Source organism: Abrus precatorius, unplaced genomic scaffold (assembly GCF_003935025.1).
Source record: "Abrus precatorius isolate BTA unplaced genomic scaffold, Abrus_2018 Scaffold4, whole genome shotgun sequence".
NCBI lineage: Eukaryota > Viridiplantae > Streptophyta > Magnoliopsida > Fabales > Fabaceae > Abrus > Abrus precatorius.
This window is the reverse complement of record NW_020874384.1, coordinates 16,745,333-16,760,725: the sequence shown is the minus strand read 5'-3', so window position 1 is coordinate 16,760,725 and position 15,393 is coordinate 16,745,333. Positions and strand designations below refer to the sequence as shown.

The 15,393-nt window shown below is 33.6% G+C and overlaps 2 protein-coding genes across 4 annotated transcripts; both read right to left on the bottom strand.

Annotated features, from left to right (window-relative positions):
- Positions 1–972: 972 nt before the first annotated feature.
- Positions 973–6,678, bottom strand: LOC113865475 (probable boron transporter 7). The gene is made up of 14 exons (XM_027500056.1): positions 6,361–6,678; positions 5,649–5,754; positions 5,492–5,574; positions 5,165–5,357; positions 4,798–4,936; positions 4,543–4,708; positions 4,266–4,432; positions 3,573–3,746; positions 3,377–3,472; positions 3,169–3,285; positions 2,768–3,075; positions 2,331–2,598; positions 2,059–2,238; positions 973–1,620 (listed from the first exon to the last, which is right to left on the bottom strand). The coding sequence occupies exons 2-14, from the start codon at positions 5,741–5,743 to the stop codon at positions 1,597–1,599; spliced, it is 2,010 nt and encodes a 669-aa protein (XP_027355857.1). The 5' UTR covers positions 5,744–5,754; positions 6,361–6,678; the 3' UTR covers positions 973–1,596.
- Positions 6,679–8,916: 2,238 nt separating this feature from the next.
- Positions 8,917–15,101, bottom strand: LOC113865438 (probable 1-deoxy-D-xylulose-5-phosphate synthase, chloroplastic). Of its 3 annotated transcripts, none has more exons than XM_027499981.1 (10): positions 14,751–15,101; positions 14,236–14,352; positions 13,707–13,871; positions 13,151–13,301; positions 12,645–12,913; positions 11,858–12,140; positions 10,906–11,198; positions 10,500–10,778; positions 9,973–10,257; positions 8,917–9,265 (listed from the first exon to the last, which is right to left on the bottom strand). In XM_027499981.1, exons 1-10 carry the CDS (start codon positions 14,886–14,888, stop codon positions 9,113–9,115), a joined length of 2,133 nt encoding a protein of 710 aa, XP_027355782.1. In that variant the 5' UTR covers positions 14,889–15,101; the 3' UTR covers positions 8,917–9,112. The 3 variants fall into 3 exon arrangements, with proteins under 3 accessions (XP_027355782.1, XP_027355783.1, XP_027355784.1); XM_027499982.1 differs by having other exon boundaries at positions 8,965–9,265; positions 14,275–14,352; positions 14,751–15,021; XM_027499983.1 differs by lacking the exon at positions 14,751–15,101 and having other exon boundaries at positions 8,965–9,265; positions 13,707–13,816; positions 14,236–14,338.
- Positions 15,102–15,393: the final 292 nt, after the last annotated feature.

Genomic DNA, 15,393 nt, shown 5'->3' with positions numbered 1-15,393 from the left:
TAGTTTATTAATAAAATTATTTTAATAAAAATTATATTATTACAACAAAAGAAATCCAGTTTGAATAATTATGATATACTTGAAGAATTTAAATTCTTATTTACTATAAAGGTTAAATAAATGTAAACTTGGGAAGAAAATGCACCTTTACCGAAAAAGAAGAAAAAAGGTGGGTAGTTATGAATGAGATCTACCTTGAACTCAAAAAAGAACCTTGAACTCAAAAAAGCTCAACCTTGTACTCAAAAAGCTCAACCTTGTATTTGTATCCATGTTTTTTTCTTTTTTTTTTCAATGGAGTGGACAAAACTAGTTATCGACCTATCATTGGCAATGGACTTTAATGGGTTGGATTAAAAAAGTTTAGATGTAATTTAAATTTACAAAAATATAAACAAAAAAGATAAAATTTAATTTTTTAGAGTTTAGTTCAAATTGAAATTGATTTAAAATTTAAGTCTTATGTATCAAACAAGTTCAAGCCGATTTAATTAGATAAGTTCATTTTAATGGCTATATTTTTTTAAAGTAATTTCTCCATACTTTAAAAAACAAAAAAGTGATTTTCTACATATAATATTTATATTGACAAAAAAATAGGAACTTTAACTGCACATTTATTAAAAAATGAAAAAAACTGAAATAATTTTTATATTATATGTACTCCATACTTCGACACATTGAAGGAAATTACTTTTTGTATGATTTTTCATATTATTTGTACTGCTTTTTTTTAATATCTTTGTTTGAAAATTACTTTGATCTAAGCTTAGAAGCAATTTATAAATAATTTTTAAAAACAGATTTTAAAAAAAAAATCATGCCTTTCAATTAAAATTTTAGGGTTTAAACGAGCAATTTTAAAATGACGATTAAAAAATTGAGTGACGCAGTTAACAAATAAATAAAAATGCATGTACTGAAATGAACTATATGAAAGTGAACGCAGTAAAATTTGGAGTTAATGCATAAGCACCTAAAAAATTCAATATTCTATAAAATCGTATCAAAGTATTCACATCCTAAGAATATAAACCAAATTCTATTCCATTGTAGTCACATTGAATGCTAATAGAATATAATACACTTGGCCGTTGTTGAATGTTTTGAAAAAATGTGATTGCAAACTCTGCTATATCCAATCAAAAAATCATGTCAACAAAAAATTGGAAGAATGTTCCACTAACATTATCTATACTTTAACTTCAAAATAATTATAATAACTCAGTTTTCTTTCTTTTAAACCCCCTGCATATCCTATCGTTCAGTTCCCTCATTTCTTCAAAATAATTATATAATAATCTTTTTTTTTCTGTTTTTTTTTGTGAATTTTGTCGCCAACTATGGAAGGAGTTGACCCTTAATGTCTATTATTTTAATGTGTTTTTCAGCTAAAATATTGAAGCCCATTTCTTCAAAGTTCTCTTTCCTTTTGCATTTCTTCTCTTTCACCGATTGAATCCTTACTTGTTCCACAGAAGATCATCTTCAACCTTGAATGACTAAACAAGAATTGTTAGCAATCCTTTCTCTAATATACTTTTATATCAAACCTCTTCTGCATCCAAAATGGTGGTTCCAGAGATTTCATAATATTCAGACAGCATCTTCAGGATAAACCTGTCCAAGTCCATGACCAAAAATAACATAATATTAGACATGTAATGTATGGTAGACGACGTACTCTTTTAATCAGAGTCTTCAACACTTTTCGTGATTAGTCTGTTTTTATAGAAAGTTTAAATAATTTGAATTTTGTTCTCAAGACCAAATTTAAGCTTTCAAGAGTAGTAAATTTTTAATGAAAAGGACACATTTATTATATTAAATTATAGAAGTGTAATCAATAAAAATCTTTTATTAAATAGTTGCTTAAACTCAGTTCTAAGACTTAATTTAACATTTTCATTTTGTGAAAAGTGATCAAATAATGAGATAAGTGTTTTTAATCTTTTAAAAAATGAATCAATCATAAGGAATGCTTTGAAGACTATATTTGCCAACATTTCTCTTAGAAGTTGAAACCTTAATGGATGCTAAATTAGACATGTCATTTACCTGAGAGTGTCTGTCTTCACTGAAACTGTTACTGTTACTGTTGCGGCTGTGGTTTCTGTCATTGAAGCTAACAGTTCTAAGTTTCAACTCTCCCCGGTTGGTAGTCATCTCATCCAATATCTCTGCATCGTAGAAGTCTTCTGAGCTTGCATCAGTGTCATTATCAAGTGACTCCTTATCCTGATTAAACATTTTCAGGTCCTAAGTTAAAAAGCTTAGAATATACAAAATATAGCACACAGCACATGATTTGTCGTAACAATAAATTGTACCCTCAGTGAACCGTGTGGAGCACCAGCAATTTCCTCATACTCAGAAGCATCTAGTTCTTGAAGATGGCTAGGCTTGAATAGCTTTGGAAGCAAGTGTTCTCTTATAACTATGAGAAGGAAGAATGGCAAAGGAAACAATATTCCGCCTATAGGTATCCATGTCACCCCGAAACAGAACAGAAAATATGCTAACTGTAAGGCTGTAAATGCAGCTATGGTCTTGAATGGTACTGTCTCCACAAATGATGCATGAGAACCTTCCAAAATTCTGCCAAAACAATCAAGAACTTAGCCTCTTAAATACTATATGAAAATGCCTAGTGAAAGAAGTATTTCTTTTCATCACCAAGGAAAGAAAATTTTGAAATCAGTGATTAATCTCTTGATTTCAAAACTATTATGCACTGAAAAAGTTTACACAATAAAGTTGTACTTACTTGTAACGCCGACTTGGGGTGATGAACAGGAGCAAAATCCTTTCCCAGAATTGGTTCCCTGGGAGACTATCAATTGCCATGTAACTAAAATAACCCCATAGAACTGAGGTTGGTATCCTTTTGATAACAGGCATGGCTAAAATTGACACTCCAACAAAGAGAGACTGCAATATGTTGGTCAATCTTTGCTCATTAACTCTGACTGGTAGATATGCATCTATGTGTTTCTCAGGATCAAATTTTTCTTTTGCACCATCCTTGTTATCAGATTTCATTACAGCTTCCTTCAAATTCTCCAATTCTTTAACCTATGTCAATTTCAAAACATACATTATATTACTCTAGGACATGCCTGCATATGCAAAGACAAAAAGATATATATCAAGCTACCAATAACTTACTGTAGGGGCTGTTTCCATTTCTATAAACACTGCTTGCATCTTTCCATATAATTCAGAGTTGGTCTTCTGCTGCTTAATACATTCCTTGGCACTCTTCACCACTTTCTTTCGGATCAACTGCAAATTGATAACATAAAACAAGAATCTAAATTGAATTTATGTTAAGAAAAAAAGAACCAAGAATCTTGATGCAAAAGATGGTACTTACCCGCCTCCTAAGGACTGCCAAACTCTTTGTATGCATGGGGGACTGTGGAAGGACTCCATTTGAAGGGGGAAGGCCAAGGACACCACAAATTATAGTCTAAAGACCAAAAAGATGTGTTAGGAAACTTCAGCAACATTGAATAACATAAAGCCAAGTTATAAGAAGAAGGATTTTAGAGAAAATAACATTAACATACCATTATTCCAAGCAGCAAAAGATCATAGTGGAAAGCAGATGGCTTTTGAAGATTAAATTCTTTCTGTTGTGCCATCTGGGAGGCAACGCTATGATCAAAAAAGTATAAGCCTGCTATCATCAGAGCTGGAACAATTGCCGCAATTATATAAACCATGGGTACCTCCAACATGTCCTGTAGTTTGTATTTACTGTTAGATGAATATTTGGACTTGTCAAACTAAAATATTCACTGGTTGTAGTTTACAATGTCCAACCCCCAGGTTTGTCTAAGTTAACTCATGGGTAAATAACCATATCCTAATTGGACTAATAAAATTAAGATATTGTATTGGAAATTGTATAATATTTTGTACACAAATTCTCATTAGTCCACTTAAATGGAGTTATTTACCATATAGGGTAACTTAGATGAATCCATTTAGCTTGATTTGTCTAAGTTATTCCATTGGATAAATAACCAGATACTAGGTGGACTAACAAAGTAAATATATTGGATTGAAAATTGTACCAAATTTTTATTTAACTTTTTATAGATAAAATCTCATTAGTCTATCTAGTATAGGGTTATTTACCCCTTGAGACAACTTGGGCGAAAGTAAACTAAGACAATGATGGATCTAGCCCTGTTTTTCAGAAGAATGATGCAATTTGGATGGAAAAAAATGTGCTATGTGTATAACTTCAACAATACCTTCACTACTGTCCAGTGATAGAGGGACGCAGGTTCCCAGGGAAGGGGACAGACAAGCCTTCTAGGAACACCTTCTGGAACTTTGCCTGGTATACCATATGATAGTGCTGTCCATGACACTACCATCATCGGAACCCCATAATCTGCAACAAAACCTCGAAGCCACCCTGCAGTGGATTCCATAACAATGATCAAAGAAGTGCTAAGATAAATCAAGTTCAATACAAAAGCGTGTAACAAGGTCTAATGTTGTAGCCATTAATTTGGCATCACTCACCTGTTCCATATCGCCATGTTCTTGCTCTTCTGCTTTTAAGCGCAGTGAGAAGCACTCCAAAAGAGAAAATGATTGCAAGTAGTCCATTTGTATACCGCCATTGGAATTGAAATTCCTCTGAGGAAGGATCTTCAGACTTGGGCGTGCTGAACTCACCTATCAATCCCTGTGGTTCAATTCAAGGCTCAAACAATTGTCAAGTTGATCCCTACAGTGTCAAAATCACAATCTATTGCTAGGAAGGGGAAGCAACACCTTTATAGCCTCTTGAAAGAAAAGAACAGTTATTAGCATCCCAAATAACTCCCCAGCAATTCTTGTAAACCTTGTGATAATATTACAAGCATTGAAAATTGCAAGCAGAATCAAGAAGAATCCTGACCAAACACAAACCCTGCAACACGGATGAACATTGAGGTTAGTCGAATATGCCGTTGTACTCAGATTCGCTTGTTTTGGAAAAAAGTTAAAAAATTATAAACATGGACTCAATGCAGAAGCTACTACTGTATGTTCGCGTGTTGAAGTAAACATGGATCTACATGCATTCTAAATCGAAACCAAACATGTTATTAGGAAATCGTGGAAAGCAAGAGCAGACTTATAATGTGAAGTATCGTACCAACCAGCCCAAGCCAGAAAGAGCTTGGCACCTAGTTCTGGTGTTTTCTTGGAGAAACTGTAGAGATAAGTGTACATTATAACAGTGGGTTCAGCAACTCCTAAAATCAACAATGGTTGGCCACCAAGTATTGAGTGGATAATTCCACAAATAGCAGTAGATGCAAGTGTTTCCACTGTGCTCAAGCTTCCATCTGCAGATAAACATGATATTTGAGCTCATTTATAGAATAACAAGCATGGTATTGATATCAAGTATCCACCAAAAAACACTGAAAATAACTCTTGGCTCAAAGATTTGTGGATGTTGATAGAAGAGATTGTTTACCTGTATCCCTACTAAGTTGCTCTCCAAAAGCAATGACAGGAAGAGCAGAAGCAAAGAATATGTAGAACGTTGGAGCCAATATGCTGCCATTAATCAAAGAAGAATGAATCAGCATTTTGCTGATAATAATGTGTCGCCCAAGTTACAGAAGAATTACCTAACGCCAGTACAGAGTGCACAAGCCCAATCTTGTTTATAGCATTGAGCTCTTCCTTTGACATCTTGAATTATTCCCTTGAATGGCTTTCCCATGCTTCCCACAACTGATGGAGGAAATTATCCACAGGTTAATTATATATATCAATTTGACAAATTTGAAAAAACTGATTGCATTTGAAATACTCGGGAAAGAAAAGAGGGGGATTAGCATGCTTATATATAAGAAGAGGGGAGAAAACGATGGGAGTGAATGACCGAAAAATACAATCAAATGGGACAAAATTTGACACTTCAAAAGAGGACATTAAACAGTTGGATACACGTGATAAAATGCATTTCTTCAGTTGCTGTGAGTGTATACAGCACAGGCAATATATATATATATATATATTAGTAGTGTGTTTTTTTCTCAAAATTAAAGTTATTTATAAATATTTAACTATTTATTAAACATTCTGTATCTCTTTATTTTTATTACGCGGTACATTACTTTTGTTTCCTTTCTTTCTGTCTTCCTCTCAATGTATTAAACCAATGGGTGTTATTTTTAGTGGTAAGGTTCTAGGAAATCAAGGACGGGTCAGAGTCCACACGCTGCATGTGAACAAGGAATGGCATTATAAAAATAAAAAAAGGAATTTTTTAAAGATGAAAAATGTGAACAATTACAAGAAGGTGATGAGAGAAGAGGAAAGAGAATGGGTTCTCACTTTTGAGATGAAGCGGCAAATGTGCTTGGAACGAGGGAAGCCCAAAGACGGAGGCTTCAGGCAGCGGCAACTGCGTCTATCACTGGAAGAGTCCAAAACAAAAGCATGATTTGATGGCGTAAAAAGGCTTAGAAAAGATTAATATAACAAATGGAAACAGTGAAAAAGAAGCGAATGAGAGAGAGAGAGAGAGAGAGAGACCCCACAGAATGCAGAGTAAGTTTGGTGGGGTTGGGCCCTCTTTCTCTCTCTAGAGCGGCGTTGGTAGACAGAGAGGCACACCGGCAGGCAGAGAGAGAGAGAGGGAATCTCAGGTGCCAATGCAAAAATAAGAATCGGAATTATTGGAACCAAATAGGGAGATCCGTTTCAACTTTCAACATCCTAGGATTTTGGAGGGTCCCACGTAGAACCAATGTTAGTCCTCTCGCGTCCTCCCATGTTGGCCCCACACGCCCCAACCGTTTATTAATTCATTAATCGAAGTCTGTTAGTGGAGTCCAACTGTCGGCCGAAGAACGATTCTCCAGCTGGAAAATAATGATAATAATAATAAAAAACATTAAAATTTCATGCGAAATGCATGAATTGCATGTGTGCATGCATCATCGGTGTCACACGGAAACTGGTTCACATTTTCGTAAGAGTGAGACCTCACCGAACCGCGTATGCAGACTCTGACCTGGCCTTTTTTGGATCTTTGTGTTTTTCTTATAATTTCCATAATTATTTCCTTTTTGTTTATTTTTTTTATTCTTTGAATGGCGTGTAAGGAGCCAATTTAACTTAATTCTCTTGTCCCTTTATAAAATCACAATTATTAGTAATATAAATTGATATTATCATTTAACTATCCATTATTGCATCGCTTAATTCATTAAATAATGAGATAACATATACTATTAGATGATAGATTATTATTTTTTTACACTAACTATACATGTAAATTATTTTTTAAGAGAAAGCCTATGCATTACTATTAAATAAAAAGTTATAGCGACATTTATGTATTTCGTTAAACCGCATTTGAAATAATAACATGTACTATAAATATTGCAATTTAAAATATTATTTTATTATTTTTATAATTAAAAACCGAAGTCATTTCAATCGTTATTATTCAAATAATATTTATTCAGCCAAAATTTATCTAAAATTAGATTTGCAATCTTGTCTAATCCATTTTGTCCCTTGGGTCAAACAAAATCTGCACCCATTCAAAACACATTTCAAATCAAATACACTTTCTTTTTATGTCGGTGTAGAGCCCATTTGGTTTTCATACGTACGCACGCAAACACTCTAGTTTGAAACTTCGACGAAAGGACCTACTTACTTAAAATGTTTGTGGTCATGATTATTTTAATAATAATCTATTTTAAAATCTTAAGAAATTAGTAAAAACATTTATTTTATTAAAAACAATGTAAACTAACCGTACATTTAGTAAAACAGAGCTAAAAACTACAGTGTAAGCTTAAGAAGTAAATACAAGAAATTTTAAAATAATTTATTTGAACTTATAAAAATAAATTATTATTATTTCTATATTTTACAATAAATTTTATTAAAATAAAAATTTTAGTGCTTTTAATAAATATTAAAGTTAAATTTATGAATAAATTCTTATTAAGTAATTTATTTAAGAAAAATGCTAACCAATCTCCTAGAGATAGTGGTTAAGAAATTAAAAATTAAAAATTTTGTTTTAAAACATAAAAATATACTCATTTTTATTATTATTATATTTTAATAATAATTTTTAATAAAAAAACAAGTTATTAATTTTGTAATTGAAGCCCCAAGTGCACTAGTTAGTAAGGTTCTTTATTTAAATATACAAAGAAATTAAAAAATTAGTATATGATAAATATAATAAAATAAATACATGATATGACATTATTATTGTTATGTTAAAAAGTTGAAAGGGGTGATATGATAACCCAGCTGCTTGCTAAATTTTACATAAAATGTGAGGCAAATATGGTTTGTATCCCCTCTTGGCTTGTATATTTGAGAGAAGGATATGACAGATTTCAAAGATTGGTTATCTAGAAGGACTTTAACTAATACCTTAAGGGCACTTTTGTTTTTATCAGTTAAGCACACTGCTGCTCATTAATGATATCACCTATAAAACAATCAGCTCTCAACAATACCATTATTTTAGTGATTTCAAAAATTGGAACTGCATTCTACTTGGCATCGTGAATTTTGACTTAGAACTGGTATTTTTGACTTAGGTGATGTTGTTTGAATAAAAGTCCTCTCCCGTATTATTTCAGGATATCCATGTACCTGCCACTTGTTTGTTCTGCTTAAATGAATATTTTAAAAAAAATTAAACTTTTAAATTAAAGAAAAACATCATCATCGATTTTCTTTTTGAATTTAAACAACTAAAAGATTGCCAAAAAATAAAAAAACAAATTACACTTCTATATTTCTAATATAATAAATAATTTTTTCTTAATAAAAATTATTACTTTTGAATGTTTAAAATTAGCCCTAAAAATCATTGTTAACAAAATCACATAAGTAACACATTCTCTTTGGGATCATAGATTTTGATTTATTAGACTACCACAGTAAATACTAGCTTCTCTTTCTAATTGGCATCAGTTCTATACAAATAAAATGGCATTCATGACCGGACAAGTAAAGCTGAACTGTACAATAGTACAAAAAGAGATTATCATTAAACCTAATATAAGTTATATAACCCTTTGCATTCTCGATTCTCCTATGCAAGTTAGGGACACATAAATAGGAGAGCTTCACGGGTACGGCCAAGCAAACTCAAAGCTGTGGCAGCAATGTGATGTCCAGTCAACCCTGCTTGGTCAAGCTGTTCATTTGGTGATGCATGCTGAATATAACTGTCTGGTAATACAATTGGTCGCCACTACAAGAGTTGATCCAGAAAAAAAATGGAACAGAATATCAGAAACTTGGTTCCAAAAGACAAAATTTAGTCATACCTAGGTATGTCAAGGCTATGTATATATAATAATGCAACAAACACAACATACTAAAATTACCAAATGATCTTTGAAACAATATAAAATCAACAATATACTTTATGGAAGGGAAGCCAAGCTAGTTGCATGTGCGCCCACCCCAAATTTTAAGATTCCGCATTCAGATAGATAGACCCACACATCATGAATCCAAAAACTAATATCTTCCCACCAAGAAATTCAAAGAGGTACAGAAATGAAATTTGTCAATTTTATATCTTTATGCCAATTATAAAAAGAAACTGAATAACTGTTAGATAGCTGTATGTTATCGATATCTGTTATTATTTAGATAGTTAGTTAGTCGTTAATATCTGTTAGTTTGTAGGGCTGAGATAGACAAGAATAAAGGCAGGTTGCCTAGGAGAGGTTGAGAGAGATGAGTATCTTGTCATTTGTAAGAGAATAGGGGCCAATGGGGCATTGAGAGGTGCAGGCCCTCAATGTTCTGCAGTGCTGTAGTCAAGGGAGATTTTCCCTTTCTACAAGATACTGACTGGGTTTCTATCAATACACAATCACAATCACAATCCCAAATATTCTTAGAACCTTAATACAAGTATATCGTTTCCACATAGCTTGAACTGATTACCTTAATTCTTCCATCTAGCAGTCCATCAAGTGCAATAAACTGAGCAACATGGGAACCAAACCCTCCAATAGATCCTTCCTCAACAGTAATTAGGAAAGAATGGTGTTTACAAAGCTGCCTCAGAAGCTTGATGTCAAGCGGCTTGCAGAACCTTGCATCAGCAACGGTCACCTCAACACCAAGCTTAGCAAGAAGTGAATGAGCATTAAGGCAGTTCTGAACCATCGTCCCATATCCTAGTAAAGCAACGTCTTTACCTTCAATAAGAACTCTTCCTCTTCCAATCTGTGTATGAATAGATTACAGCCACTCCAAAATTAAAGATGGAAGATGTATTAAACAACATTATTACAAATAATTTGGGAAGTTAGAATGGACAATGTTTCCTTAGGTTCGATAATTAGTTTACCTTACCCTTTTAAAAGTAATCATTTTCAGAACAAGTCACAATTTTGACCCAAAAAAAAACAAAAACAAAAGAAAAGATCAACTCGCAATGCATCAAGAAAATAGTGTTTTCCAGTTACCTTGATGGGGATTCCATCACCTACAGTGCGGTCTTCCCCAACCAGGACACCCCTTGGATACCGAAAGCAGACTGGCCGATCGTTGATACAAGTAGCAGTAGCTACCATGTGCATGAGCTCAACCTCATCAGAAGGCGCCATGACAATCATGTTTGGTAAGCATGACATAAAGGTTATATCAAATGCTCCACATTGGAGGGGACCATCAGAACCTACCAATCCTGCACTTGTAATGACAAAACGCACTGGAATTTTTTGTTGATCAACGTCATGTACCACCTACATGTTATATGTAACATGTTAAAAAAAAATAATTGCTGATATCAAACCATTATGTAAGGTACTTTAACTATCCATTCTGCAATCTGCATACAAGTAGGTATAGTAGGCAGGTATAAGGTTGGACCTGGTCATAGGCTCTTTGTAGAAAGGAAGAAGGTATAATGCAAAATGGCTTCAATCCACCACATGACAGGCCAGAAGAAAATGTGACTGCATGTTGCTCAGCCATTCCCACATCAAAAAACCTATCTGGAAATTTTTGCCGAAACAGTTCAAGTGATGGCTCCATCGTTATTCCTGCATGAACAACCACAATATCTTTGTCCTTCTCAGCTTCTGCAACCAAAGTCTCCACAAAGCAATCATCGTATGTTTGAGTTCGAGCAGCCTTATCTAAGGATTCAGATTTAACAGAATCTGAAAAGTTAACATAAATAGCTCATTAATAACTGTTTGGTCAAATCAAATATCAATCAAATTTTCAAAATGCTGCGAAAGTCAAGCCCATAAAGAAGCTACATTTAGAAGATATGGCACTACACGTATATGAATATTACTTATATCTCCCAGAATCCAGATAAGAAGCCAAATAAATGTGTTGCTGGCTTCAGTGCGAATCAGGATTCAGGAAAAGGTCAAAAGGCATGGAAATAATTTTAAAAGGGATTGAAGGAAACCTACAAAAACATTCAGACAAATAATTTTTAAAAAATTTGTTCTAAAAGGTTTTACTGAAATTTGGTTTTTGGTAAAGCCCAATGGTGTCCATTAATTTATGTAGCGAACTCCACCTAGTGGGATGATTGGATGAGGCTCATTGGTTTGTTCTTGTTGTTTTAGGTAGTATCAATGTATCATATCATATCCTTTATGAGCAAGTTATCTTCAACTATTGCACAGAGTTTACCTATAAGCTAATTAACAAATGAAGTAAATGGAAAACCAAAAAAAAAAAAAAAAAAAAACGAACTAGAGTGTAAGTTCATTACAGGCTCGATAAGCTATCTTACAAGAAATCAAATGCAATGGAATATTGCATACAATACAATTATGATAGAAAACAGCAAAAGAAATACCATCCTGCTGCCTGTCTGTTATATCATTTTTCTGACTATTTTTGTTAGCTTGATTTTCATCAGTTATCACATGAACCAAGACAGATCCCATTGAATCAAGCAAAGCAACTTCTTGCAGAACACATATTAGATCTTCAATATTGTGTCCATCTACAGGGCCTATGTAATACAACCCAAGCTCTTCAAAAAGTGTAGAACCAAGTGGACCCATCATACCACGAGCATATTCATCAACTTTAGCTGCCAACTCATGCATACCTCTCCCAATTCGTTTTGTAACACCCTGTGATAAACTAGCCAAATTGTCACTTGATCATAATGTGAATGCGCAGAGCATTGAGATATGAAAATTGGAATATAAAAAATGGACCATCATTGTTACTTATTAATCATATTATTTGTTTATATGAGATGGTAACATAGAAACACTAGAGCAAAAGACGCACAGACAACCACATATTTGGGGAAGTCAGAAGCAGATTTACACATTTATTTATCTTTCCAAATACACACGGACAGATCTCAGCTGTCACACGATATTAAAAAAGAAAAGGTGATGAATATTTTTGACAGGCCATAGATCATATCATAATATCATTTCTCTAAGTGTATTAAATTTAATCCATTTTGTACTAAAAGTTATAAGTTATTTAGCAGGTAAAGATGTTTTTTTTATCATCAGGCTCAACTAAAGTTGAATAACATGGCATTATCATGTGGACCCTGCATGACTAATTTACGGCTATATAACATTTTTCTCTGCAAAGGTGGAGGACAGGTAGCATACCTTAGCAGCTTCCCTAAATCTTCGGAAAGACTGACTGGACTGGAGCTTGCTCAGGGTACTAGATAGGGCACTGACAGATGTCTTCGGACCCTCTTCAAGTTTTGGTAGTAAAGAGTGACGGCTATCATTCAAAATCACCACCATATTTGAGTCCAAATATCCTGCATTGCTCATTGCCTCGTACACCTGACCAGCCATAGTTGTCCAATTGCTGATAACTGCAACGACACGTTCTCGCCTCCCTTTAATATCCCGTGCCACTGCCATGCCTGAAATAAATATTATATATACGACTTTGAGATCATTTTGAACTCACCTCTAGGAATTTTAATTAATTCATCTAAAAAGGAAAATGTGAAGCATCCTTATTCATTGCAGAAAAAAAGTATAATTTATCAACTCAAAACCGTAGAACCGTAAATGAAAATTAAAACAATATGAACAAAACTGGAATAATATTTGAAAGAATTAACATTATAAAAAAGGGAAAAGGATTTACAAACTACCAAGTCCAGCAGAAATACTGTTGCATCCATGACCAGCACCAAATGCATCATATTCACTCTCAAATCGGGAAGTAAAACCAGAAAGGCCATTCTTTTGTCTCATTGTGTTCATGAGGGATCGCCTTCCTGTAAGAATTTTATGCACATATGTCTGCACACAAATGAGGAAACGGTTACACAACCAAAAACAGGTCCTTCATTGATTTCTTAGAAACTATACTGAGAAAAAGGAATATTCATTGGTTTGTGGCAAAATGAACTCCTAGGAAATAACTATTTTAACAATCTGTGATTTGCATTGAACTTTCATCCCCAAAAGGAAAAAGGAAAATTTAAAACAAGAACGGAGAACTTGCGTGGCACATGTTAAAAAGTTTAAATAAGAAGTTTTTATTCAAAATGAAAATATTTATAATCTCAAAATCATAACCGGCATTCAATGCATACTTTTTACAATAATTTAATGCATTTAAAGCATTTAATAGGATGTATTTAGTGCTCCTTAACATGTGCCCTCAGGGCACAGATTAGAAAAACCAATAATTTAAAATCTTACTTGATCCCCAACATCCCACAATATCTTGTCTACTGGAGCATGAAAAACGTGATGTATTGCAACTGTCAGCTCCACCACTGCCATACTTGCTTTCAGTGATATTTGTGTACCTGACATGATCGAAAACAAATCCGAACGGATTTCAACTGCTAGTTGTTTCAGTTCCTGCAAAGACAGTTATTCAGGGAATGTGATACTTCAAGATTGTAAGTACAAATGATGTAAAAGCAAACTGAAAATGATAAAAGAAAAAGGGCAAATTACATTCACACTCCTTGAGGTTTGACAAAATTTCACTTGATACCCCTCCCTCTTTTGACATTACTTTAACCTCCCCTAATTCATATCACTGCATAAGAAATCAGTAGTAATTTGTGTAATCGAGAGTATTAGGTGTTATGTTATTACATAAATTAAGAGAACTCTGTGTACTGTAGAAAAAGGAGGGGAATAAGTTGAAATTTTGTCAAATCTCAGGGAGTATGAATGTTATTTGCTCTGAAAAAATGTTAACAAGCTTACAGATAACCTTAAGAGATAAGTTCTTCAAGCAAAGAGGGTTTTCAACCATGTCAAGAATGGGTGTTGGAACTTCGTCCCAGTGGAAACCATCATCAGGTTGTGCACATACTCGATCAATTAATCCCTGCATCCAGAACCCTGTTTAGATACTACTCACTCATCCAGTAATATTAAATAAATGTAAGTATTTGCTGTAATGGAGAAGTAAATAACACTGTAAAACTAAGGAGCTTTTTGATATATAATAACAAAACTATCACCTTGTTTTCATTCTATTTTCAATCTTCAAAGATTTATATCATTGTTTCCCATACAAATCTTTGAAATTAAAACTCAGAACAGAAAACATTTTCTCAAACTAAACATGTCCTTAAAATTTGTTAATCCAAGTTATCGCATTTGCATGGAGAATGCTTGTGAACCTTATAGAACTAGATATAAACTTGCCACAAAAATGTGCATTGAAATTGATGTTAATTGAGTTCTATCCAATCCACAAAACAGAGTAATTGAGATAGATACCTTAGAAGTAGAACGTGCGCACAGGGGAGTGGTTGAAAGGTGAAGGTGAAGGGGAAACTGGGAAGTTATGCAATCCACTGTTCCAACGTGGGAGTGGTAAGGGACTCCAAATGGGTAAGCAGAAGGAGCAGTGGCCATGGAGAAACCAAACCAAATATTGTTTGTGGAATCTTCCAAGTTCACCACGGTTCAAGGGGAACCATGATTGCAGTGCTAGAGGTATTAGCAATTTCGCCACAACCAAAAATTAATTGAAAAAGAAAAAAGAAAATTTGATGTGATCGGATGAATGAAAACGAAAGAAGAGACAAAGGGTAATAGCGATTAGCCCCCCTGACGACAAAGGCCTGCAATCTAAACCACCTACTCGTTCACCACATTTCTACATATCATACTTGCAACAACTATCACAATCACAGTTTCTTCTTTTTTTCTACCCCTTTTTGGAGAAATTTTACCCTAAACCACTCAAGTTGTAACATGTATAAATTTTTCTTGTAAATTATAAAATTTTGACAGTACAACATGAACGGCTTGGATTACACAGTTCCTGATTACCCAATTATTTATCCTTTTTTTGGATTTTAGAGAGTTTCTTTTTTATAGTCCTGTTATTAAATCATTCAATTGATATAATTAACTG